We start from the raw sequence: 27,493 nt of genomic DNA, 5'->3' as shown, positions 1-27,493 counted from the left end.
GGCAGAGCTAGCTGCAGCACACCAATGATTGTTTTGGCTGTCTGTGAGGGTAGCATTCTGACCACCGCTGAAAGGGGGGCATTCTTTCCACTGGACACAAATGTAACGGGTGCGTTCGACTCATTCCCATTAAATTTATTTTAACAAGGTTTCTCTAGGGTAAAAAGGTTTAAAAAGGCTACTTTAGAGATTATGGTTCTTGGAGCAATATGCAGTGAACTGACTTCCTTCCCAAAAGTGTCTCCATACTTCCGAGGCCAACATTAATAGGTAGAGTCTGTGGCCTGGGACAAGTGGAGCTCTTTATCATTATCCTTATCTTCCCAATGGCCACCAATGTAAGAAGGCTTAAAAAACAAGTAATCTTGGGTGGCAAATACTTTATGGAGGCTACATGCCCTATTGTTTTTTTTTTATTATATCTACAACTTACTGATGATAACACAAAATATAATTTGCGCTAGTAAATAAATATTAAAATATATCTATGAATCAAAAAAATATATATAAAATATTATCCATGTAAATAATATTTATAAATACATATAAAAAATTGTTTTATATAGAAAAATGTCCAAACAAACAGTCCAAAATTTGAGATGCGTAATACATATCCAAAAACGTGCACAAAAAAATATAAAAATATAAATGTGACAATCCACCACCAAAAATACTAAATAAACTCACCAGAGCTATAAAAAACTGAAGCATATATTGCTCTGGGAGCGGTGGTATTAGTGGAGTAATAGACCATTCATGGATGTGTCTTCAGGGAGTAATATTCTGCAGAACCCAGATCCAAGCAGACCAATTTCAAATGGAGCGAATGCTCTAAAATACCATCAAGGAAATCCACTTCTCCAAAAAAGATCACCCTAATCGTATCCAAGAGGGGAAATGCCAGACACTGGGAAGAAACAAAAGAACTTCATGGTGCAGTATTATTAAAAACAGCTTTCTTTATTATGCACTCATTGCACTTATCTCAAAAGGTGTCCCAGCCGACACCAGCGTTAACAGCATACAGGAATCACAATGAAAAACAAACCCAGCCACTCGGCACATGCGGAGTAGCTCTCTGGGAAACGTAATGACGTCACATCAATCAAGCTCCACCCAAGAGCTTGACTTACTGATGATGTTTGTGTATTGTGAGCTCTCACTGTATTCATTTTCACCAGGGCTTCCTTGAGATCTGAAGGGCTCTTTGGGGGTAAAACAGATGAGAAATGCTTCTTTAAGTTGAGCATGTGCTCCATTTTAAAGTTAAAGCTTGTTGTGGTGGTAGCATTAGTTTTTCTTTTTTTCAAGCTCTTTCTTTCCTTTTCTTTCACCTGATGATTTTGCCAGTAACCCTGGATGACAACTCTCACTTATCTTTCTGTATAAAGGAAACCAGGTATGACAATGAAACCCTGCCCCTCTCCTCTTGTCCACAACATAGAGAGGTGCAGTTTTGTAGCACAATGTCAATGATAACAGGATGGGCAGAACGTTCAGGAAGTTATCCGCTCACAAGGTTTTTGGCAAATTCATGGGGTACTCTTTTGCAACTATAAGGGCCCGATAACACCATTTGTGTTGGGCCCAGTGCAATCCACCTTGTTTTCTGTAGAGTCATTACACACCACTGCGTTGTGGTGGTGTGTGCTGAATAATGTGCTGCATGTGCTTCTTTTCTTTCAGCACAGTGCGTTGGGATGGAACACCACTGTAGTGACTAGAACTATATTAAATGTTACTTGTGACATTTTAATAAAATTTCAAGAAAAAAAAAAGGAAAAACGTAGGTAAACCATGCAAAACACTGTGATCGGGGCCAGTGGCGGACTGACCATTTGGAAACTCGGGCACTGCCCAAGGGCCCGGGGTCAGTAGGAGGCCCCATGAGATGCCCCTGGTACCTTTTTCATAGGCTTTGAGTTTGGGCAAGGACACAGGGGCCCCATGATCCCCTATTGCCCGGGGGCCCCTTGAGTTGTCAGTCTGCCCCTGATCGGGGCATCAGTACTGTTCCTCCCAGAGTACCTGTGAATGACATGCTTTCCGTCCCTGGGTGACTTCACTCACTTCCCCACTGTGTCTACGGAGGGACTCTATGTTCATCTCCATTACATGGGGGCTGATGAGACTAGCCGTTTACACTAGAAAGAAAAGATTGCTATGTTATCTATTAAGCTCATGAGAAGTGAAGATTACACTGCATTTGTTGCATGATGAACACATATTTTCTGTACTTGCTAAAATGTTCTTAGCCCTAAAAAATAACAAAAAAACAACCAACCAAACAAAAAAACTAAGGGCAGCTGCAAAAATGCAGACTTTTTTATGTTCAGTGTTGTTTTTTTTTTTTAATGGATCTGAATGCAGATGTATAACTTTCCTTGGCCCATGCGCACAACTGCATAAACGTAGTAAATTTGCATTGCGTTCAGTAATCCTGCTTCTGAGGTCCTGCGAAAGGGCCACCTGTTTTGTTGCATGCATGTTAACATTTGTTATATTGTTTGTGTAGAGCATGGGTGTCAAACTGGTGACCCTCCAGCTGTTTCCAAACTACAAGTCCCATGAGGCATTGCAAGATTGACAGTAACAAGCATGACTCCCAAAGGCAGAGGCATGATGGGACTTGTAGTTTCATAACAACTGGAGGGCAGCAAGTTTGACACCCCCGGTGTAGAGTGCAATTACACAGTTTCAGAGCCATCTGCGTCGTAGTAAAATGAGGACACAAGTTTCCTTCAGAAGCTGCCTTTGTCCCAATAAGAAAAGCACGCTAGGTGGCAGAAGCAGCCTGTGTCCTAACAACAAAGGGACGGTAGACAACAGAAGCCGCCTGCGTCCTAGCCGTAGAAGGACATTAGGCAACAGAAGCTGCCTGCATTCTTGCACCAGAGTGACCCTAGGGGGCAAAAGCCACCTGCATCATAGCTATTTATGCTGTAACACTGTATGCATGTAAACCCAGCTGAAACTTTGCATGCATACAGTGTACAGAGCAATTGTACACTACATGCATGTAAACATTTGTAATTATGTTTACTTGTGTACAGCACAAATGGACGCTTTTGGTGCCACCTGAGTCTTAAAAACAAAAGGACGCTAGGCGGCAGAAGCTGTCTGTGTCCTACACAGAAGCCTCCTGCACCGTAGCAACAGATGGACAATAAGCAGTCACCACTTGCAACCTAGCAACAGAGGCACAGTAAATGACAGAAACTGCCTGTGTCCTGCCAACAAAGGACTCTAGGTGGCAGAGGCCAACTGTGTCCTACAAACAGCGGAATACTAGGTTTCAGAAGACACTTGCATCCTACAAGACAAGGACACCAGGCGGTTACATTCTTAAATGGCTTGTCCTAACAACAGAGGATTCTAAGTAGCAGAAGCCTCCTGCTCCCTAGCAACAGAGGGACAATAGGCAGCAGAAGCCACTTGTAACCCTGCAACAGAGAGGGATGGTAGGCATCAGAAACTGCCTGTGTCTTACCAACAGAGGACTCTAGGTGGCAGAGGCCACCTGCGACCTAGCAATGGAAGAATGCCAGGTGTCAGAAGATGCCTGCATCCTAGCAACAGACGGACAATAGGCAGAAGAAGCCACTTGTAATCCTGCAACAGAGAGGGATGGTAGGCATCAGAAACTGCCTGTGTCTTACCAACAGAGGACTCTAGGTGGCAGAGGCCACCTGCGACCTAGCAACGGAAGAATGCCAGGTGTCAGAAGATGCCTGCATCCTAGCAATAGACGGACAATAGGCAGCAGAAGCCACTTGTAACCCTGCAACAGAGGGATGGTAGGCATCAGAAACTGCCTGTGTCTTACCAGCAGAGGACTCTAGGTGGCAGAGGCCACCTGCGACCTAGCAACAGAAGAATGCGAGGTGTCAAAAGATGCCTGCATCCTAGCAACAGACGGACAATAGACAGCAGAAGCCACTTGTAACCCTGCAACAAAAGGGATGGTAGTCGTCAAACTGCCTGTGTCTTACCAGCAGAGGACTCTAGGTGGCAGATGCCACCTGCAACCTAGCAACAGAAGAATGCCAGGTGTCAGAAGCTGCCTGCATCCTAGCAATACAAGGATGCTAGGTGGCTACTTTCAGAAACAGCCTGTGTCCTAGCAACAGGGGGCAATTTACGCTGTATGCACGTAAAAATGTTATTAAAATATTACATGCATAAAGAGCAATTTTAACACAGAATGGTTGCTGCGAGCAAGATAAGATCCTGCATACCAGTTGTATTTTCATATGACTGTTTGCATGTACCCAAATGCAGCTGCCATATCTGAGGACTGCCAAGTTGCAATATATATTATATTTTTGTTTTTGGGTTTAGATAAGCATTGTATTGCTGCAATGTTCTTGGCAATCATACAGAAGCAGCCCACCATATAAAAAAAAAAAATACTGACCCTTGTAGGGTTATCATACATCATTTTTTTACTCTGTCCCAATTGAGTTCAACACGTCTAATTAACTGTGTGCTCCCCTTCCTCCCCACCTTCCCTCTCGAAAGCCTTAAGTACCGCTGTCAGATAATAAGTGTTTGTTGCTATACAGCCTGGGCCTTGTGCATTAACATTTTCCATCTTAAGACCGGCTGCCCAGCTCAAGTGGTGAGAACATGTAAGTCTGAGTGCTGAATGGAATTACTAGCAGTGGAAACTATGCAGCCAAAGGTTTTGATAAAGCAGCTGCTATGCAAACCTCAGCTGTTTTTCCATCCTGCAAAGCAAAAAGAAAAAAAAAAAAAGGCAAACTTCATTAGCATACAGAAAGTGAGTAATGGTGACGTCACGCGCTTTCCAGCTAGTCCTCTCCCGAGCTTCGCTTGCAGAGCATGTAGGACTCAGCAGAGGAATGTGCTGCCCCATAGGAGAGGATCTGTAAAGTTTCATGGGGAGGAGTTGAAGCAGTTCCCTTATAAACTGAGTTTACTGTAAGCTTTGCTCTGTATAGTCCCGCTCACATCTTGGAACTTCCACTGAAAGCAGCTTGTTTCTGCTTGGGGCAATCAGCAACCAACATGCACTTCAGAAACTTTAACTACAGCTTCTCCTCCCTGGTGGCTTGTGTGCCAGGCAGTGATATCTTCAACCAGAACGAAGCCAGGGTAAGATTGCCCTTACTAAATACCTTTTTTCATTTGTTGTGTAATTATATTGTTTTTTGTTACAGTATATTTACTTTTTTTTTTGTTAAAATACCTCAACACACTTTTTTTTTTTTTTTTAGAAGTTTATGATATGGCCAGATTTTTAATATGGGCCTTAAAGATGGTAAGCTCTTTAAGGGCAGGAACCAATGTAAATGTACAACATGTAAAGCACTTAGTGCATGTTCAGTGGTATATAAAAAAAAAAGCAGCAATAAATAAATAAACCCCAAATATAAAATGTAATAAGCTTTAGATTTAAGTTTGATTTAGAATAGATTTGCAGTTTACAAGTTCTTAGATGTAGTTTGCATTAGTTTTCTTCTTTTCAGACCAAGTATATTTTCTGAAAGAACACAAAAACCTGTTGATCCTGATAGAAACTTGTGATTATTATAACTTCCTGTGTACTGAAATGATATCTCAAACAATGTTCAACTTTCCCAGTTATCTATTGTGAACTACAGCACACAGACCCTCTATGTCAGCCATTCTCAACCAGAGTTCTTCCAGAGGTTTCTTGAGCCATGACTGATTGACCCTCCCATTTTGTGGTGTCTGCATAGCTCAAGGACTAGCACCACTTGGCAAAGCAAGCAGTGTGGCACCAACATCTTTTTTGATGTTTGTGGCATTTGACCACTGTTGCAAAGGTTGCAATCTTCCTTTTGACCAACAATGTAAGAGGCATTTTTGCCATTGATGCCCATTTGATTTTAGTAAGGGTTCCTCAAGTCCGAAAAGTATTTGAGATAAAAAGGTGGAGAAAGGCTACTCTACTTAGTGAAGATGAGGACAGGGGGAAGTGGTTGTAGGAGACTTTTTTTGATATTGATGCCCAATCGGTTTTAGTAAGGGTTCCTCAAGACTGAAATGTATTTGAGATAAAAAGGTGGAGAAAGGCTACTCTACTTAGTGAAGATGAGGACAAAGGGAAGTGGTTGTAAGAGACTTTTTTGACATTGATGCCCAATTGGTTTTAGTAAGGGTTCCTCAAGATCTGAAATGTATTAGAGATACAAAAGTTGAGAAACGCTACCCTACTTCATGGAGATGGGGTCAGAGGGAGGTGGTTGTAAGAGGCATTTTTTCTGTTGATACCCAATTGGTTTTAGCAAGGATTCCTGGAGACATGAAATGTATTTGAGATAAAAAGGTGGAGAAGGGCTACTCTACCTGGTGGAGATGAGGACAGAGGGACGTGGATGTAGCCCAAATCAGTGTTGTCACCCTAGGACAGGATGTGTGTTACTGGCAGGATCACCAGTTGAGAATATAGAGCCTTATAAAAGAAAATTATTTGAACAACCACATTGAAGGACAGGTCGGCAGCAATATATTACATTTCTGGTGTGCCGTATGCTACTATTTCTTGCACACGCTCGAGCTAAGAGTAATAAGGTCTTGTGTACCCCAGCATGCTAAAACGGGTGCAGGCTGGTGTCCATTGTGTAGTGGGGATGAGGGGCTTTCTATGTGCCCTAGTGTTGAGCCTGTGTTGATCTATGCAGATCAATTAAAGTGGTTTGAAAGAGTCCTCAGTCAAAGCAACGAGGATTTCTTGTTGAGCATCCCGAATACTAGAAGTTCATATCTGATCCATCACTCTTTGTTATTGCTTTTCGTCTTCACTAAGTAAAACTGCTTACCAATGCCAAATGTGGCATAATTTTATGCATGCACTAGGCATCATCCTCTAGTAACTTAGAATTTTAGTTGCCCAACTACCAGATCTTCCTACTTTGAATTTCAAATGTGTTTCTCCGACACCTGCCTCCAACCACAAAGGTCTGACATGGCCTTTCTTTTCACTTTTACATAAAATGTGGGTTTAAAGTATTTTTTTGTTATCTAGGTGGAATATAACAGGAATACGTCATTTCTTCAGCATAATGTAGATTTGTAGAAAAAAAAAACCCGCCTGTGAGAATGAGGGATCCAGCATCAAAATTGGATATATTTCTGCTTCAAATCGGGCAGCGTCTCATTTAAAAAATGATTTGTGATGATTTTCTTTTTTGGACCCTGCATGGTCACATGATTTCCACAGTGTTGTCTTATGTGTAAATTTAGATTCACTTGCAAAACTTTTTTTGCTTAAGCAGAAGCAAATGTAGGAAGTGGTCAGAGGCATGTTTCTATTAGCACAATCTGAGTAGCAGAGGGGAAAAACGTATTAATGAGACTACGATTGTCTAAATGGGCCTCATAAAATGTAATTGTGCTCCTCTTTTCCAAACCTCGTTTTCTGTATTCTGTCAATATATACTGGAAGATACATTTGTTATTGGCATTACAAGAACCACTTCCTGTAGGTCTGGGTTATGTTCATAAATTATTGTTCACTTGTCATCTCCCCAGCAAGTAACCTAGACACTTTCCATTCACAGCAATGTGTTGGTGTCATTGCACATACCGTATTTCTTATAGTTGCATGCTTTGGGGTGGATTTACTAGGGCTGATGTCAGATGGGCGCTAGTGACAAAATCACTGAGGGGCCTGTTTGGTCCTATGGAATCATTTCCCTTGCCGACTAAAGTAGCTGAAACGCTCCCTGTGTGCCACCAAGTCTCGATCTTTAGTGATGGGAGTGATATCTTGCTGCCTCGGCTGGTGAGGAGGCCAAATGTCCTCAGTCTGCTTTACCCTTAAAATGTCAAGCCACCGCACTGTGACCTGTGTGCATTGCATGCTGTTGCAGGGCAGTTGTGCCATTTTCACTTGAATGGGTTGTGTTCAGCAGGAGTACCTCCCGCCATGTGGTGGGTACAGTCCTGAGTGGCTGAATTTGTGTTTTGGTGGACAGTAACACCGTGGCTCAACTTCTCGCTTTTACTGCCTCCTAGCCACCCAAGCGAACAAGCCCACAGGGCCTATTCACACCAGGGCAGTCTGTTGTAGTCTTGTTAATGGACCTTATGTTGCATAATAATGTCCATTGCTTTAGGCCAGTGTTTCTCAACTCCAGTCCTCATGGACCCCAAACAGGTCATGTTTTCAGGATTTCAATTATTTTGCACAGGTGATTTGATCAGTTTCACTGCCTTAGTAATTACCACAGCTGTTTCATCTGAGGGAAATCCTGAAAACATGACCTGTTGGGGGTCCATGAGGACTGGAGTTGAGAAACACTGCTTTAGGCGAACTATTCATTTGCACCACAATGGACCAACATTGGACCTTCTGCTACATTTTGCTAGTACAGTGATCTAGTGTAGGTATGTGGTGAACATGTGCTACTGCAGCTCATTGTTAAAATGAGTTCTTAGTAAATCGAGCCTAATGCAAAGAAGTGCGTGAGAAACTATAGAAGATGAGTCCTTTGCTTTTGAGGTCAACATTGTTACAGCCAATATTGATCTTACTCCCTGCTTGGCAATATACAGCTCTAGGGACATGGAGCCCCATAGGGCAGATTTTGGGATTTCTGAAAAAGAAAAAGTTAAGATATTGCGTTTTCTGCAAATGAGAGAGAGAGAAAAAGAAAAAAAAAATTGCCTAGGGAATGATTGTGAATGTCATGTGATAGTTTAGTCGTATTTGTTAAAGGACAACTAGACCATTGAAAAACAGTTAAGTTACACAATGCCCAGTGCTCATTTGTTGCTATCTTTGACTTGTGCCAGCAGCCTCGGGGTGAGTGACGACATTGGTTCCAGTCCTGACTGTGTTAGTAATTGAGTAGAGCATGGAGACGGGAAGGATGACTTGAATACTTAACTTAGGGTCACCTGAGGCTAAGCAGAGTAGCTGATCATAGATCCCAACTCCATTTTTGGCAGTATTAATAAATCAGACTAGGTCCAGAAATACTCTTGTGGCACACTGGAAGGGCACCAGAAAGTTTGTGGCACGTGGGCACAACTGGCTCCCTGCCAAGTGACCATGCGGTTTAGACATTAGCCAGTTACCCTACCAGCATGTCTTTGGATTGTGGGAGGAAACTGGAGTGCCTGGCAAAAACCTACACAAGCACAGGGAGAGCATGCAAACTCCATGCAAGTAGTGTCCTGGTTGAGGTTGTAAGCGAGGATCCTAGTGCTGCAAGACAGAAGTGCTAACCACTTAGCCACTTGAGAAACGCTGCTTGATACATCGGACAACTGACCAGGAATGGATGAAAGTAATTACTGCAGTGCACTCTGGGTGGTTGGGTAATCTGTTCATGCTGGGGGAACGGTAGGGGGGGGGGGGGGGGGCAATCTCTATATTGACAGCATAATAGAAAGAAGAGGCTCAGCAATTTCAAATAGAGGAACTATACGCAGACAGCTTGCATATACTGTATGGGAGCTGTCATACCTGCCAAAGGATTTTTATTTCTGTCCATCCAGTCCAGAGGTTTACACAGCTTTGCCATACAGCACAACCGTTTTGTTGACCTGACTTTTATTTGCTACAGTCAATAAAGACAGATTGGTCACCTCCCTGCCCCTGAGCTTTCATTGGGCAAAGGAGAAGCGGTAGACCATTGAGGTCACCTCTCTGCTCTCTCTCCCCTATCAGCTTGTTTCTTGTGAGCACATGGGAATGCAGGACACCTGATTGGCCTTAGGTCCTGCCCCTCCTCCTCCCCCTCCCAGTATGATTGCTGCTGTACAGGTGCTGATATCAAATATAATAATTTTAACTAGTTTCTTTAAAATACATTACATTATTTTAATAAACACATTGCAGCATTAATCGGTGGTTTTTTAATTTTTAAATATCTGCAAGAGTTCAGTTTTAAAGTATATGTGAACTCTCACCTTGTAAAACAACCCATTCAGTATAAAATAGAAATGGAAGGCAAACATCTGTGTATAGATATAAAAAAAACATTATAAATACCTTTCCCCCCTTTTTTTTATGTGATCACATGACCTCTGTTCTCAGCTGCATAAGGAGTTCAGAGAGCGGGGAGAGGGGAAACAGCAGCACACAGGAAGTCCAATCTTAGCAGGAGAGCAGGCTAAGTTCTCCGCACAGCCAGAAAACTGACCACGCTTTGATCTCAGGCCTGGTGTGGTCAGTTTTTAATAGGAAAGCAGAGGGACTGGCAGGAAAACCCGGGGTTTCACCCAAGGAAGCAATACAAGGAGAACATGATACTTTTTCATACAAGTACCTGGTACAGCAGGAATATAAAAAAATGTTGGGTTGACATACTCTAAGAACATCACCCCAGTCCACTTCTGATTTTGAAGACGGGTTCACTATGTGAAAAATTTTAAAGAGACCCTGCCACCAGATCATTCCTTTCATCATCAGTCTTCCCTCAAGATGATCTGTGCATATAATGTATTTTATATATGTTATTTACCTGGAAAAGGCTCCCTTGTGTAGTCGTCCAAAAGCCCTAAGACTGCAGTTCAGTACCACCATCTTAGATGTGATGTCAGCAGCCCCAGTGGACTCAGATCTGTCACTCAAGCTGTCAACCTTTGCTCCTCCCCTGGCACCTATATAAAATATTATGTAGGGAGGTGCAGAGGAGCTGGGCCAGCATAGATGGTAATTAAGACACACCCAGAAAAGGAGAGGGCTAGGGTAATTGACTCTTCCTGGAGTAGTCACATTTTCTAGCAAGTTGAAAGACACATTACAAGTCAGTAAAAAATAGTTTATAGAATAGTTTATAGAAAGGAAAAGCACCGCAAGCAAGCATTTAAATATTCCGTTTTTCTGTGCTTCTACCTGCAATTTTTGATGACAAGGTCGCTTTAACATCCAGCCATTCCCTCCTGTCTGCGCTTTCTTCTACAGACATGCTTTACATTGATGAAGGGCTCTTTAGCCGGAGGCTCTGTGGTTTGAGAGATTTATTTCCGCAGAGGAAGCTGTTTTTCTTTCCAGAAGGAAAATGACGGGGTAGTGGAAAATGTACTCACCGTATGGTTTGTGCAATTTGTCATCGCCTCTTTAAATAAAGTTCAGTTTAGGCACCTAATCTGTAATCAATACATTTTCTGGTGACAGCTTGTGACAAGTATAAAGAAAATAAGAGCACAATGCTTAAATTTCACATTACAGCAGAGCAGAACAATGATGACAGCCAATCAGAGATCTGGAGTCACCAAAAACAATCTGTTTTTGGATAGTGATGATGTCACTACTATTTGTATCCAGGTAAAAACGGGACTTACTGACAGCTCCATGTCAGCACAGTTGGGGGGCGGGGCCCTTACCCAGTTGTGCTGACATGGAGCCCGTCAGGAAAAGAACATTACGGTAAGTATCTGTCATTCAATTTTCCGTTTTCCAAAGGCACACAAAGTAGATTTCTATCCTTTTGTGTTTTTTTGAGGAATATGTTAATCAGTTGAGCTTCGGAAGGTTTTACCCCCTTCATGACCAGGGCATTTTTTTTGCTATTCCACACTGCGCTACTTTAAACTGGTAATTGCTCGATCATGCAACACTGTACCCAAATTAAATGTATATCTTTTTTTTTTTTCACACTACTTTCTGTTGTAAAACATAATAAAAACAAAATCGATAAGTCAAATTTCTTTACAAATTCAGGTTAAAATGTATTATGCTACATGTCTTTAGTAAGAAAAACCTCAATAAGTGAATGCTATGTTGGTTTGTGTGAAAGTTATAGCTTCTGCAAACTGTGGGATATATACTGCAATTTGACACTGTAATGGTGGTGATCAGCGACTTATAGTGTGTCGGGCAATCTAGTGCTAACAGACACAGGCTGGGATGGTCACTAACTGACACTGACATCGCTAGTGACATTTATACAGCGATCAATGATAATACTGTACTAACAACACTGGCTGGGACGGGTTTACATCTAGGGGCAATCAAGGGGTTAACTGTGTGCCTAACAAGTGTAATGTGTGCTGCTTTTACTTACTAATCTGGCTGTTTTTCTCCCTGCTTTTCAGGGAGAAGAAACAGCCAGATAACTGTTCACTGTACACAAAGGTCTGTGTGTTTGTAAACACAGAACTCTGTGTGTGATTGGACACAGCCGTTCAGTGGGTTTCAGCTGAAATCATTGGCTGAAATTTGCTGCCAAACTTGTGCTGTGTCCAATCACAGCAGTGGGCATGCACATGCGCACCCCAAACCTGTAAGAAGGCCAGTAATGTACCTGCACATGCCCGTACCTGTAATTGCCGCCCACTCGCAGTATATTTACTGTGAACGGTCAGGAGGTGGTTAAAACTATTGAAAAAAATTATGCCTGGAGTTCCGCTTCAATCCTGCAGCCTATACCAAAAACTGAAATATTTTGGGGGTTCTATGCCAGAAAGGCATACAAAAGACAATCTAATACTAAAAAATATTTATTGTTTGGCTATACATCAGTCCCAGAAAGGCAAAAAAAACCAACTGTATTTATTTATTCATTTTTTTTTCTTTCAGACAAAGTTTGAGTCCCTGTTCAGGACGTTTGACAAAGAGGCCACCTTCCAGTACTTCAAAAGCTTTAAGAGGGTGAGGATCAACTTCAGTAGCCCACTGTTGGCTGCCGAGGCCAGGATCCAGCTACACAAGATGGAGTTCCTGGGGAAGGAGATCAAGCTGTACTTTGCTCAGGTAGTCCTCCATATTTTGTCTTTGTTGGGTATAGGGAACATTGATCTCCATGTTAGGGCTGAAGCCATGACCAGATGATTGGTACTTCACAAAAATGTGTAGGGCTCAGTGCTCACTGTATTACAGAAAGACATGTTAGGAACTCTTCTTCTTCGGCCCATTGACATCTTACGATTTGGAGTCACGGACATAATCGATGCACAAATCGTATAGCAATCACAGCACAACCTGCTGCACGCCATTATCCTTCAATGGCACCCGGAACCTGAAATTGTCCTGTGACAGAATGGCAGCAAACCTCGCCTTTACAAATTGTGAAGATTGTGGCCTGAAAAGGAGTGGCAAATGCGCATAGACGACACTCGGAATTGCATGAAAATCGCATGTCAAAATCCTGCTATGCGATAATGTGAACGGGGCCATAGGGAGTGTTTAAACTGTAACTCGTATTTGTTAAGAGTGCCGACCCTTTCCACAGCCCTCCTTCATTCATAGAAGTGTCATTCAATTAAATCACTCTATGAATGGAGGAAGCAGATGAAGGAAAGCTCCACTTCTTCCATTCATAGAGCTTTTTTCACTCCTAGAAGCTATAGTACAAATTCTATGAATGGAGGAAAGGGTGGGCAAAGTCGGCACTTGTGATGAGTGCTTATGACTGGTCCATCACTCACAGCACTGGAGGATTGCCACTGTGGGGCTATAGGGGGAGCTGAGGACAGACGAATGCCAGATTAAACCGCAGCCAGCAGCACAAGGGACACTTCACACTGATTCTGGGTACTGTCCTTTGTGTTGATTTTTTAAAAATGTTTTTGTCTAAATTTTTAGGCTTTCAAAAATTTAAAAAAACTGACTGAGCTGGTGTGCAGAGTTGGGAACTCAGGTTCGCAGATCTGGCAACCAGAATCGATAGTGTAGCAGCTGTTTTCTTAGTCTAGGTCTAGGGATCTCTAGCTGGTACCCGGTTATATACAGTGGGGAAAATAATTATTTGATCCTCTGCAGATTTTGAAAGTGTGCCTAAGTACAAAGAAATGCAGAATTTTTATCATAGGGGTATTTAAAATGATAGAGACAGAAAATCAACCAAAAATTCAGAAAAAACACGATACAAATGTTATAAATTGAGTTGCAGTTCAGTGAGTAAAAGAAGTATTTGATCCCCTACCAACCAACAATAATTCTGGCTCCCGCAGACTGGCTATGTGCTCATCTGGTACACAGATCAGTCCTGTCAATTTATGAAGGTGCTCCTAATGACAACTCGTTATGTGTATAAAAGACACCTGTCCACAAAATCTCTTTCTTTGGGCACCATCATGGGCAAGACCAAAGAGCTGTCAAAGGATGTCAGGGACAAGATTGTAGAGCTGCACAAGGCTGGAATGGGCTACAAGACCAACAGCAAGAAGCTTGGTGAGAAGGAGACAACTGTTGGAGCGATTATTCGCAAATGGAAGAAATACAAAATAACCATCAATCGCCTTCAGTCTGGAACTCCATGCAAGATTTCGCCTCATGGGGTAAGGATGATCATGAGAATAGTGAGGGATCAGCCCAGAACTACATAGGAGGAGCTTGTGAATGATCTCAAGACAGTTGGGACCACAGTCACCAAACAAACCACTGATAACACAATACTCAGCCATGGATTGAAATCTTGCAGTGCCCACAAGGTCCCCCTCCTCAAGAAGGCATATGTAAAGGCCCATCTGAAGTTTACCAGTGAACATCTAAATGATTCAGAGAAGGATTGAGAGAAAGTGCTGTGGTCAGATGAGACCAACATTTTGCTCTTTGGAATTAACTTGACTTGCCGTGTTTGGAGGAAGAAAAATGCTGACTATGACCCTAAGAACACCATCCATACAGTCAAGCACGGAGGGTAAAATATTATTATATTATTATTATTATTATTATACAGCGCTTTACAAAGTGAAGGTAGACATTACAGTTACAATACAATTTGGTACAAGAGGAAACAGAGGGCCCTGCTCGTTAGAGCTTACAATCTAAGAGGAAGGGTTGAGTGATACAAAAGGTAATAGCTGTGGGGGATGAGCTGATGGAGGAAATAAATGGTGGTTTGGTAGGTAGAAGCAGGATAGGCTTCTTTTAAAGAGAGAGGTTTTCAGGTATAGTTTAAAGGTGGATAGATTAGGAGACAGCCGGACAGATTGGGGTAAGTTCCATAGGATGGGAAAAGTCCTGGAGGTGAGTATTGGAGGAGGTGACACAGAAACTAGAGAGCAGAAGGTCTTGGGAGGATCGAAGAGAGCGGTTTGGTTGGTATTTTGAGACCAGGTTGGTGATGTAGCTTAGGGCAGAGTTGTGGATGGCTTTGTAAGTTGTTGTTAGTATTTTGAATTTTATTCGTTGGGCGAGTGGAAGCCAGTGGAGGGATTGGCAGACAGGGGTAGCAGACACTGAATGGTTGGTAAGGTGGATGAGCCTGGCAGCAGTATTCATGATGGACTGGAGGGGGGATAGCATATGTAAAGGTAAGTCAATGAGGAGGGAGTTGCAGTAGTCGAGGCGAGAGATAACCAGGGAGTGAATTAGGAGCTTTGTGGTATCATTGGTTAAAAAGGGGCGTATTCTGGAGATGTTGCGGAGGTTGAGGCTACATGATTTGGACAGGGATTGGATGTGGGCCTGAAAGGATAGTTCAGAATCCAGGGTTACCCCTAGCACATATACTAAGATTTGACGCATATTGTGCTTGCTCAATTGCATACATGTGATATACACATTATAGCTTAATTTTTGGATTCCTTGATAGGGATTTGCCATAATGGTTACTGCTTAATCCCTTATATCCTCCATTTTGGTATGCCCATGGCATAATTTTTGGATACACCTCCCTAGGGAAGTGTTCACCTATGTGTTTGTGCTACAGGGACACTAGACTCATGTAGCCATTTTCCCTGCTGTACACACACATTTAGACCGGTTCTGGTGTCATTTTAAATGGTTTTAGGTCTGTGTGTATTGTCTCATACTGAGGTGATGGTAAACCAGGGCAAATGCCCATATGTCATATCTATATATGTGTAATAAAGCATAATTTTTGGAAATTATTTCCTGAGTGTCACGTTCTGTTCATTATGTAGCCGCTTTTCTGTGAATCTCTTTTCACAACCCTCTTTTTTTGTTTACCCCTAGCACCCTGGCATGCAGGGATGGGTTGATAGTGGTGCTATTGATCCTGACCGAGAAATCAAGGGAAGAGGTACATGGGGGAGGAAATATGATGAGCTCCGTTTTGGATAGATTGAGTTTTAGGAAGTGGTATGACATCCAGTCTGATATGTCTGTTATTAAATCGGTGATACATGAGGAAACTGATGGGGTGAGCTGAGGAGCAGAGAGACAGATTTGTGTGTCATCAGCATAGAAATAGTATTGGAAACCATGGGAAGCTATCAGCTGACCCAAGGAAGAAGTGTAGATTGAGAATAGGAGAGGTCCAAGGACAGAACCTTGGGGAAACCCTACAGTAAAAGGAGTAGGAGAGGATGAAATAGAGTTGTAAGTGACACTGAAGGTGAGATAGGTAAGATTCAAACCAACAGTCACAGTACAGTCACAGAGACCCAGTAAATAGAGTTTTTTGAGAAGGAGGAGGGGGTGGTCAACTGTGTCAAAGGCAGCAGAGAGGTCCAAGAGCAAGAGTACGGAATAGTGACCATTTGGTTTTAGCGGTTAGTAAGTCGTTTGTGAGTTTTAGGAGAGCAGTTTCTGTGGAGTGTTGTGGGCGAAATCCGGACTGGAGGGTTATTTTCAATAGGGTGGCAGCTTAGCCAGTTGTAGACTAGACGTTCAAGGAGTTTGGAGGCAAAAGGGAGTAAAGAGATTGGTCTTAGATTGCTAAGATTGGTGGGGTCCAGTGTGGCTTTTTTAAGTATGGGGGTGACTAGCGCATGTTTTAGAGCTCTTTCTTTGCTAAAGGTACAGGCCGACTTTGCTGCATTGAAGGGCCAATGGACAAGGCCACGTATTGTAAAATCTTGGATGAGAACCTTCTTCCCTTAGCCAGAATACTGAAAATGGGTCATGGATGGGTCTTCCAGCATGACAATGACCCAAAACATACTGCCAAGGCAGTGGTTCAAGAAGAAGCACATTAAGGTCATGGAGTGGCTTAGCCAGTCTCCAGATCTTAATCCTTTAGAAAATTTATGGAGGGAGATGAAACAAGCAACAGCCAAGAAACCTTAAAGATTTAGACAATCTGAAAAGGAGAGTGGACCAAAATCCCTCCTGAGATGTGTGCAAACCTGGTAACCAACTATAAGACATGTCTTACCTCTGTGCTTGCCAACAAGGGTTTGTCCACGAAATACTAATTCATGTTTGCTTGGGGATTAAATACTTATTTTACTCACTGAACTGAAACTCAATTTATAACATTTGTAGCGTGTTTTTTGTTTCTGCATTTTTGGTTGATTCTGTCTCTATCATTTAAAATACACCTATGATAAAAATAATAGACCCTTAATTTCTTTGTAAATGAGCAAATTTACATAATCTGCAGGGTATCAAATAATTATTTTCCCCACTGTACATAGTGAAGTAGATGGGCTCTGCTTGAGGACCCTAGATACCTGGCTGTCCCTGCTTTGCTAGAGCCAACTAGGCAACTAGCATTGTCAGGAGAAGGTCAGCAATCTCAGCTTACATATGTCTCCCAGTACAGGGTTCCTTTTATGATGCTTTCCATTCTTTCCTAAGTGCCAGTTCAGCCCAAGGACATTCCTGCACTGAACTCTAATGCTCTCTTTTCATGCTTCTGCAGACTTTACACATAGGCAGTTCTCATCTGGCACCTCCAAACCCCGAGAAGCAGTTTCTCATCTCGCCACCTGCATCTCCTCCAGTGGGCTGGAAGCAAGAGGAAGATGCCACCCCAGTTATTAATTACGATCTCCTGTACGCCATCTCCAAGCTTGGGCCAGGTAAGAATTGCTCTCTTTTCTGCCATTGTATTGAAAGACATATTTCAACACCCAAGGTTTGTGTCCTTAGCACTCCCAGTCAAGAGAAGCTTCACCTTTGTGTGTTCCCAGGTCCATTTCACTCTTGCGTTGCTCTGGGGCTCTTCGTTTTACTCCTGTGTTGATCTGGGTCTCAGAATCAGCATCACTTCCCTGCTGTTTTAGAACTAGGAGTCAGCTTCATTATTGTGTTGCTCTAGGGCTCAGAGTCATTTTCACTTCCAGGCTGCTGTGAGCCTCAAAGTCAACTTCATGCCTGTGTTGCTCTGGGGGCTCTTAGTCATTTCACTCCTGTGTTTCTCTGGGACTCAGAGCCAGATTCACTCCTGTCTTGCTCTGGGGCTGAAAATCAACTTTTTAAAAATTTATTACAAGAAATTAAATAGCACTGTCAATTTATGCAGCACTTTACATATATATAATACATTCACATCAGCCGCTGCCCTCAAGGAGCTTACAATCTAAGGTCCCTAACTCACATTCAGACATACACATACTAGGGCCAATTTAGACAGGAACCAATTAACCTATGAGCATGTCTTTGGAGTGTTGGAGGAAACTGGAGTACCCAGAGGAAACCCATGCAGTCACAGGGAGAACATGCAAACTTTACACAGGTAGTGCCATGGTTGGGATTCGAGCAGGTGACCCTAGTGCTGCTAGGCAGACGTACTAACCACTATTCCAGTGTTGTGTTGCTCTGGGTTTCTTAATCACTGCACACCTGTGTTACTGTGGGGCTCAGTGTCGGCTTCACTCCTGTGTTGCTTTGGGAGTCAGAGTCAGCTTCACTGTGTTGTTCTTGGGCCCTTAGTCACTGCACAGGCTGTGTTGTTCCTGGGCCCTTAGTCACTTCACACCTGTGCTCCTCTGGGTCTTAGGACCAGCTTCACTCCTGTGTTGCTCTGGGTCTTAGGGTCAGCTTCACTCCTGTGTTGCTCTGGAGCGCAGAGTCAGCTTCATTCCTGTGTTACTCTGGAGAACAGAGTTAGCTTCATTCCTGTGTTGCTCTGGAGCACAGAGTTAGCTTCATTCCTGTGTTGCTCTGGGGCTTAGGGTTAGCTTCACTCCTGTGTTGCTCTGGATCTCAAAGTCAACTTAATTACCTCTTTGCATGTTGCTCTGGGGCTGAGAGTTGACTTCACTCCTATGTTGCCCTAGGGCTCAGAGTCAGCTTCACTCCTGTTTTTCTGCGGGACCCTGAGTCAGCTTCACTGCTGTGTTCCTCTGGGGCTTCAAGTCTGATTCACTGATGTGTTGGTCTGCAGATGTCAGTCAGTCTTTCTTGTTGCTCTGGCGCCCCCCAGTCAGTGTCACTGTACAGGAGAGGTTGAGGATCAGGGATGAAGATGACACCCCCAGAGCTCTGTCAGTAGCTGCTGCTACTCTCTTCCTGCCATAAGAGGTTCCCCTTAAATCAGAGGGAATTAATTCCCCGAGTTTCCACAGAAATCCTTCTATCCCTCAGCAGTCATTTTTCTTGTGTGCAGAAAGGAGAATTCTCTGAAAGGGAACATTTTCTCTTGAGTGGTCCAGAAATAGCTGATGTGATTATAGAACACACGTGGGGCCAAGTTTCCATTCTTTCCAGACCAAATCATTTGGTTTTATTTTTAATTCTCAGTAGTACATTTTTCCTACATTAGGCTGAAGGGGAATAAAAGATCCCATGACAGAGCTGTGAAAGGACGCCTCGTACGGGTGTTAATGTGGGAACTCTGGCACCGAGGCCGGCTCACTGGGGGAATGGTGGCCATGTTCTTCCAGCGTGAGATGAAGACTGCATTGGCTGTAACAGATGGATTTGCGTTTTCAATGCAGTCAGCAATAACAAAAGAGAGAAATTGTGGATAAGGGCAGATTTTTGTTACAGATATTTTGGTAGGCCTGTTGGAGAAATAAATGTTCAGTCCAGTAGACATTGTACTACAACCCCCAATTCACTAGTCTTAGGTTCATTTTCCAGCCTTGGTTATCATTTATGAATTGTATCACTGGATCTACTGCACACAGTAATATAGCGGACCTGGCTAGATATGCCTTTGCTTGCCACCTGGCCAGGATTTTTTCAACATGGTTAGTGAAAATGGAACTTATTGCCAATGTTACTAATAGGAAAAAGCCCATAAGACTGGTATTTTTTTTCCTGGATAAGGACACACCCTAGACACCCCCCCCCCTTTTCTATACAACACCTGTTTGTGTAAGCCGTGTGGCTGTTACTCAGCTCTGCCAGCACAGAGCACTGCAGTGTAAAAACATAAAGCAGAATTTTCACTGAGAGGAAGGAAGATATTTTTTTTTTAAATTACATACGAATAAGTCAAAGTAAATGCAGAGGTACGGAACTTTGAAAAGATAAAATAACGTGACACCTCAGCTGGGCTCTTAAGGTTAAGGCTTCTTGCAAACAGACATAATCATTTTACAAATGGTTATATGCAGGATCTTGCAGGTTGAGGCTGGCAAAAAGAGTAAAAAGCACAAGTTATGTTCCATAAAAACCTTGCATATACACATGTACAGATGAATAAATGTATGCATGCCTATACATGACTAAATTAATCAAAGTTTTTTTTTTTTAAACTTCATTAGCATGTTGATGAGGGGGGAGGGAAAAACCAGGAAAGGCAAAATATAAGCAGATTAATTATTTGGCAACCCGCTCACAGTAAATGTATTGTGAGCTGGCGGTACAGGCAGGCACGGCAATGTGCTGGTACATCGCCCAGGCACATGCACACTAGCGTCCAGAAGCCAGGGTATCATGTGATCGCTATGATCAATCATAGTGATCACATGATATTATGTAAGCAAACTGTCATGAATGACTTTCTTCATGAACAGCTTGCATACTGTTGTGATGCTGTGATTGGCCCACAGCTATCACATGGTACCTGGTATCTTGTAACATGTGATTTAGCTGTAGCCAGTCACAACATGTCAACAGTAAGCAAGCTGTCGATTGGAAAGCCATTCATGACAGTTGAAACTATAACTTTCACACAGAGCAAATAATATAAACTGATTTGGGTTATTTTTACCAAATAAATGTAACATAATACATTTTGGCCTAAATTTGATAAAGAAATGTTGTCTTTTTGATTTTCTTTTATTGGATATGTTTGCAAAATGTTATAATAAAAACTAAGAATAAAGACTTTTTTTTTCAAAATTTGCTGTATTTTTTCAGTTAAAGAGCAAAACAACAAAATACCTAGTGGTAAAAAAAAGCTCTGTTTGTGTGAAAGAAAAAAAAAATATTAATTTGGGTACAGTGTTGCATGACCGAGCAACTGTCAGTTAAAATAGCAAAAAATGCCCTGGTCGTGAAGGAGGTAAAACTCTCGGTGGTCAAGTGGTTAAACTTCAGCTTTAATTAATGTATTGCTAACAGTTGCCCAAAACTATTTTTTTTTTTTTCCTAAACCATTTTTTTGTTTCTTTGCTTGTAGGGGAGCAGTACGAATTACATGCAGCCACAGACACAACTCCCAGTGTGGTGGTCCATGTGTGCGAGAGTGATCCCGAAACCGAGTTGGAAGTGGATGAGGACGAGGATGGGACGCGTAAAGGCAAGCCGAAAATCATCCAGACCAGGAGGCCAGACTACATGCCCATCCATCTAAGCTGAAGGAGGAGCCGCAGCAAGTTTTGAGATTTGACGTCTGTTCCACAAAACTTTTTAACGTGAAGTTGGTGGGAACGCCGCCTAGGACAGTGGCGATAGTGGCTGTTTATATACCCGACTTAGCTGTCCTGGCGTGTTTCCGGCTTTGTTTTTGTATAAGTCAGTCGCCGTGTTTTTATTGGACGGTCCAAGGCTTCAGCGCGGGATGAGGCGAAGATCAGATACTGTTTTTGAAGCCGTGTAGCTAGTTTGTTTTACCTATGGATAAGGAAATCTTAAAGGCTCCTTGCCCAGCAGGCCAAAGTATGGAAGATATTAGTATATCGTCGACGTAACTCCATCTTATGTATAGAGTCGCCGGTACGTCTTTCCACTACAACTTTCTGATCTTAAGACGAAGTTGGGGAAATATATACCTATGTTTTTTTTCCTTTTTTTTTTTAATCCTCATATTGCATGTGAACTGCTTATTGTTTTGTTTCTAAATTCATTTTCAAACTTTGGAAATTCTGAACCTGGAATCATTGACTGTGTGATTTGCATCTGGAAACTTGACATATTCAACTGTGTGTGGAATTTAAAGTCCCCCGAGGACCGAAGGGGAAGACTTTCAACTTTCAACTTTGTCTTTTTTTTTCTTTTTGTCACTAAGAATGTTCATTGTGATACTTAGGCAGTGTAAACTTTCCAAACTTTGCACTGAGATAGCTTTTTATGACAAAATTTGATGGTGTGTGCTGTGGGTGTGGTAGTGGAAACCAAGTGGGACAGTTACAAAACTAATGCCGACCGATAAGTTGGCACTTCCAGCACTGAAAATAGGTAACTTTTGTTCTTCTTCTTACATTTAGTAAAAATTGCTGAACTGGAAAGCAGAAAATAATGTATAACACCCACTATGGAAAATAAAGTACACAAAGCTGCAGTCGCCACCTCTTTTTAGCAAGCGCTAGTTTTGTAAATGTCCCCCACTGGGTGCTCCAATGACAAGTATTAGAAATACTGTTGTCCCTGTCCGTAGCAATCAGATAATCCCTTTCAGGTGTCTAACTCACTATGGCTGTGGGAAAGGGAGATTTTGGTTGTAAAGGGCTATGGGAACTGATCTGCCTTCAATCTCAGCTGTGAGACCCGTGCGTACTTGTTTATTTTTTGAGCGCTACGTTGGGTCTCTGGCTTTCACTGTGATATACAGTACCTGTGTTGGCATACAAAATGGAGTCTGTCATCCATTGCTTTGTCACATGACTAGTCCTAATGTCGTGACAGCGCCATGCAATTCACTTATGTACAATTGATAATACAGGGTTATAAGGATTGTGTGTTTCCAGTTAAAGCCCAACTCCGGGAATTACACTAACATGACCCTTGCCGTGGGGCCTCAGCATTGCGGAGGTTAAATGCTCATTAGATCTAGGGGTTGGGTGGCACATAGACACCCAGGGGATGAAGGGAAAAGTCCATCACCCTATCACAGCTTATAAGTGCTGAAATGCATAGAATTCCCCTCTGTCCCCCCGTGTCTGTGTGCTGCATTTGATGGATCTTAATAAAGGTGGATGTTTTCTCCATATGCAGCCATCCGGTGGTTTGGAGGTTCTTGCGTATACAGTCTGACAAACTGGGCTGGAACCTGAGTTTGTGAGAGGTGTGGAGGACAGCAGCAGTAGACTTCCCTAGAGCAGCAGCCAATTGTCTAGAGGTTGGGTGATGAGCCCCTTAACTTATGCCTTGCTCCAATAGGCTCTCTCCATCTGTGCAGCCGGTCCCGCAAAGCTTTCTTTTCTAAGGTGCTCTGACCATGGTCACATGCTGATGTCATCAAGTACAGTGCAGGACCCAATAGTTCTGCATTGTATATGAGGACCGTGAGGAGCCACCCACAGCCTGATGAAACAAGGTATACGATAAATATATTACCTTCTTCCTCTGCCCCTAGACCTAACGAGCCTTTGAGCCTTGCAGTGTGTGTCCAAAAGGATGGGGGACCCGCTGCAAGGGTAACTTTTGTTCAGTTCCCAGAGTTGGGCTCTAGGCGTCATTCACATGGCTGTAAAAATACGCATATACAAGTGTTTATTACTTACAGATCTGAACACCACTACATTGTTTTCACACAGGTGCGTAAACATTAGCTGCTTTCAAATCCGTAACACAGAATCCATAAATCTGCATCCAGGAACATGCGATTTACACGCTTACGCATATAAACGCATGCATACGCTTTTGTAGGCACGGAAAAAATTATAATAAAAACAAGGAATGTACACACACATCTTCATGCATTTAAACACATCTATATGCAAGTATTTTACAGATTATGCAGGAACATTTCTCCTAGAAAGCACATGAGTAATAACATCACTGAATTTTTCATGGCCATGAGAATGAGGTCTTAAGGAGAGAGTGCTTTGTTTTTTTTTTTTTGGAACCAATAGGTCACTCTTTTTTACAAGACACACCAAGGCTAAGCTGAGGTGGTTTTGTAGGCAGTGTCTTTTTTGGGGGTTGACCATTGGTGTCATACATTTAGGATGTTCTCATTTTGATGGAACTCTTCAGTATTCTCATGCAATTCCACAATGAGCCTGTAGGTGGGGCTATCACTCTAAGATACTTTGAATGCAGTTAAAGGCATGTACATTTAAACGCAGGAGAACTCGATCTGGAAAGTATTGAGTATGTTTATACCTTCTAGACCAGTGGTTCTTAACCTGGGTTCGATCGAACCCCAGGGGTTCGGTGAGTCAGTCTCACGGGTTCGGCGGAGGTGAAGACCCACACCCGACTCATATGATTCGTGCAGTAAATATTCATTATTATGTTTTTGTTTTTGTGTGAAAATCATGTTTTAATGGTTTTGTTCTTAACGGTTTTGTTCATTTTGTGCACCTATGTATAAATATATACCTAAGTATATACCTATGTTTTGAATTTTAAAAATCATATTTTATTTTTCCAATTAGGAAGGGTTCGGTAAATGCGCATATTAAACTGGTGGGGTTCAGTACCTCCAACAAGGTTAAGAACCACTGTTCTAGACCAATTTTTCCTGCCTTTAAATAAAACAAGCCCAGGAGGCTCTTATGAATGAGAGTTAACAGTACAGATATCCTAGCAAGCCTGTTGCTATGATGGAAAGGTTCCAACAGAAGCAGCCGGTTAAAGAGGTTCTTAAAGCAGACCTCCTGCCAAAAATATGATAATGAATAGCTCATTAAAAAAAAACAAAAAACGCTTTCAATCCAGAGATCTCCCCTAAAGTACTTATTTTCCACCACAAGAGGCCAGCATCATTCAGTCCACTTCCTCCCCTACAGTGCTTCTTTTCCACCATAAGAGGCCAGCATCATTCAGTCCACTTCCTCCCCTCCCCTACAGTACTTCTTTTCCACCACAAGAGGCCAGCATCATTCAGTCCACTTCCTCCCCTACAGTGCTTCTTTTCCACCACAAGAGGCCAGCATCATTCAGTCCACTTCCTCCCACCCTAGCCTGTGACTGGGCAGTGAAAGGAGAAATAGCACGGCGATGAGCTCAGCTCCCTGTCACCTTGCTCTTTCCTCCTGTCAGCATGCTCCTTGCCATTACATGACTTGATTGGCTCCTTGTGCAGCTTCATCCTCTCACACTCCAGCCCTGCTATACAGGGACTGCAACAGGCTGACACCAGGTCCAATTCAGATACTTTGTGCATTTAAAAAATAGTTTAAGGGCCAGTTCACAATACAAAAATGCACTCCGGATGCATTCTGGATATGTTTTTGCTTACAGTTCACACGCAGTTCCGGTGCATTTTGATGCAGTTTGCCATGTTCCAGTATGGTTCTGTGCAGAAAAAATGCAGCATGTTCTACTTTTTTTTCTGCACTGAAAACCGACTGGAACTGACTGCACTGGTGTGAACTAGGGCCATTGGAATACATGGAAAACACTGTGCATGCATTTTTGATGCAGAAAAAAAAGCTAGTGTGAACTAGCCGTAAATGATGTATAAATAATTACAGAGCTCCAATAATTTGTGTCAATTATATCTGCCTGGAGCTCATCTTTAAATGCTTACGTGTCTGGTAGAGTGGCCAATCTGATCAGAGTGCTGATATCTGACAATTTTAGGAGTGGTAGATAACTCATGCCTCATTGGCTGCTGTACACCCGCTGGGCGGTATGTCGTAACAGAACACAGCTAATGGGTGAAACCAAAACATGCAGTGGGGGATGGGTTATGGTTTTCGGCTGGCAGTAGTGCAAGAGAGCGAAGACTGGACTTACTGCCCACTGGATGGGAAAGTGTTTGGGATCACAAATTATGCGTTTTTGCTGCTAAAAGCAAAAAAAATGCAATAAAAATATTTCCCTTTTAAATCCTATGGAACTCTTGACACCAGTGCGCAGCTGTGGTGAGTTTTTAAAAGTCCTGCGTGCTGCATCTTTGGTGCCCTGTTTGGAAATCAATAGAAAATGCATCATAAACGCACCATGGTTGCCGTTTTGGTGTGCTTTTTTGAGTCACCTGTCCATGTTTCACAGGTGCATGCTGGGAGTCAGGCAACCAGAAACATTGAAATGCATCAAAAACATAAATGTGTTTTTACTGCTTTTTTTTCAGCAAAGCAGTATGAAAGGACCCTGCAGCTTCTTTTAATGGGTGCTTCTGTTTGAAATTTTCTATCTTAGCTACGGCGGTGCGCCAGTGTCTCCCCCCCCCCCCCCCGTGTCATAAAGCATTTGTCAGTTCGGTATGACCATCCGCATCCAACCTGTACTGTATACTTCTGAACAAGTGTAAATATGTAGAAAAGAAAAGGCTTCAATCACGCACAATAAACTGTCATTGTGTATGGCTCCAAACTGAGAGGAAATAAACTCGACCGATATTGGACAATATGGCGTGTTCTTCTAAAGTCTGTTTCAGAAGGGTCTGTGTTATGTATACCTTTCCACTTAAGCCAAAAAAAAAAAATGAATAAAATCCTCTTTTCAAGCACTCCTAATGACCACTGTCTACTTGTAGGCTTCTTTTCCTGAGCACCCTTTTCTGACTGTCAGCCTGCTATGGTATTTCAACAGATGAGCATATACCAAATACCATTTTGTTTTTTTCATACCCCTTTTTACTAGGCCATTTTTGTGTTTCATTGCTGTGATAGTTTGACTGACAACTACACTGTCAGGCAACGCTAAGTAGGTAGAGATTTCTTCTGGATGCATTTAACTGCTTCCTGCCCGGCCTATAGACAAACTACGGCTGGGTGGGAACACTGGTTTCCTGGGTGGATGTCATATGATGTCGTCCCAGGATCGCGTCTTGGGCTGCACTGCATCGTGATCTGTGACCCGCTGTGCCTGAATGACAGATCTGCGTAGCAGGCCACTGGTTGTGCCATGTGATCGCTGTGACCAATCACAGCAGATCACATGGAAGTTGTTTGTGCCACGTGATTGCTGTGACCAATCACAGCAGATCACATGGAAGTTGTTTGTGCCATGTGATCGCTGTGACCAATCACAGCAGATCACATGGCAGTTGTACACATGGTTTCTAATCACTCCATTCATTGTGTACTATTGTGTTGACCTCTGGGATTGGTTACAGTGATCACATGATACAGACTGGGCCAATTTTTAATGGTACCCCAAGTGTGAGGAGCAGATCCATGTTTTGCCACTCATCAAAACACGCACTTAAAAATACCCGATCAGGGGCGGACTGACCATTTGGAAACTCAGGCACTGCCCGAGGGCCCAGGGTCAGTAGGGGGCCCCATGAGATGCCCCTGGTACCTTTTTCATAGGCTATTTTGAGTTTGGGCAAGGACACAGGGGCCCCATGATCCCCTATTGCCCGGGGGCCTCATGAGTTGTCAGTCCGCTCCTGCACCCGATGCTCCACGATCATAAAGGTCCTGGAGCTACTTTGGGGCGTTTGTCATGCCAAGTGCAGCCCATTCAGGTGCATGGGCCACCCCAGGCGCAATGCGCATTAATGTGTGAAAAGAGCACTACATGCCCCATCTTCCACTGAGGGATACACAGACCTAAGGCAGGAGGTAAACATTGACCGCTTGTACAAGGCACAGATCACAGGTGCGATGCTCTGCAGGCTTGAGTAAATGCACATATCGTACATCATGTGATCCATGCTACTGCATTTACTAATTTTTG

At 42.8% G+C, this 27,493-nt stretch overlaps 1 protein-coding gene and 1 long non-coding RNA gene across 3 annotated transcripts in view; one reads left to right on the top strand and one right to left on the bottom strand.

Moving 5' to 3' along the window:
- Window positions 1–26,325, top strand: part of RCAN1 (regulator of calcineurin 1) — a 138,404-nt gene extending 112,079 nt beyond the window's left edge. The window contains exons 1-4 of one of the 2 annotated variants that reach the window (XM_089677948.1): window positions 4,839–5,118; window positions 12,524–12,697; window positions 17,499–17,658; window positions 21,153–26,325. In XM_089677948.1, the coding sequence (XP_089534074.1) occupies window positions 5,032–5,118; window positions 12,524–12,697; window positions 17,499–17,658; window positions 21,153–21,331 (600 nt within the window). In that variant the 5' untranslated portion in view covers window positions 4,839–5,031 and the 3' untranslated portion in view covers window positions 21,332–26,325. Of the gene's footprint in view, window positions 1–4,838; window positions 5,119–12,523; window positions 12,698–17,498; window positions 17,659–21,152 lie in introns of those variants that run through there. The other variant, XM_089677947.1, reaches the window with a different exon arrangement.
- LOC149461706 (uncharacterized) overlaps window positions 1–27,493 on the bottom strand; it is a 94,336-nt gene that overhangs the window by 12,349 nt on the left and 54,494 nt on the right. The window lies entirely within an intron of this gene.

The sequence above is a fragment of the Staurois parvus genome, unplaced genomic scaffold, assembly GCF_062004578.1.
Source record: "Staurois parvus isolate SC_StPar_1 unplaced genomic scaffold, SC_StPar_1.0 ptg000195l, whole genome shotgun sequence".
NCBI lineage: Eukaryota > Metazoa > Chordata > Amphibia > Anura > Ranidae > Staurois > Staurois parvus.
Note: the sequence above shows the minus strand (reverse complement) of the source record. Positions and strands in the feature narration are given on the sequence as shown.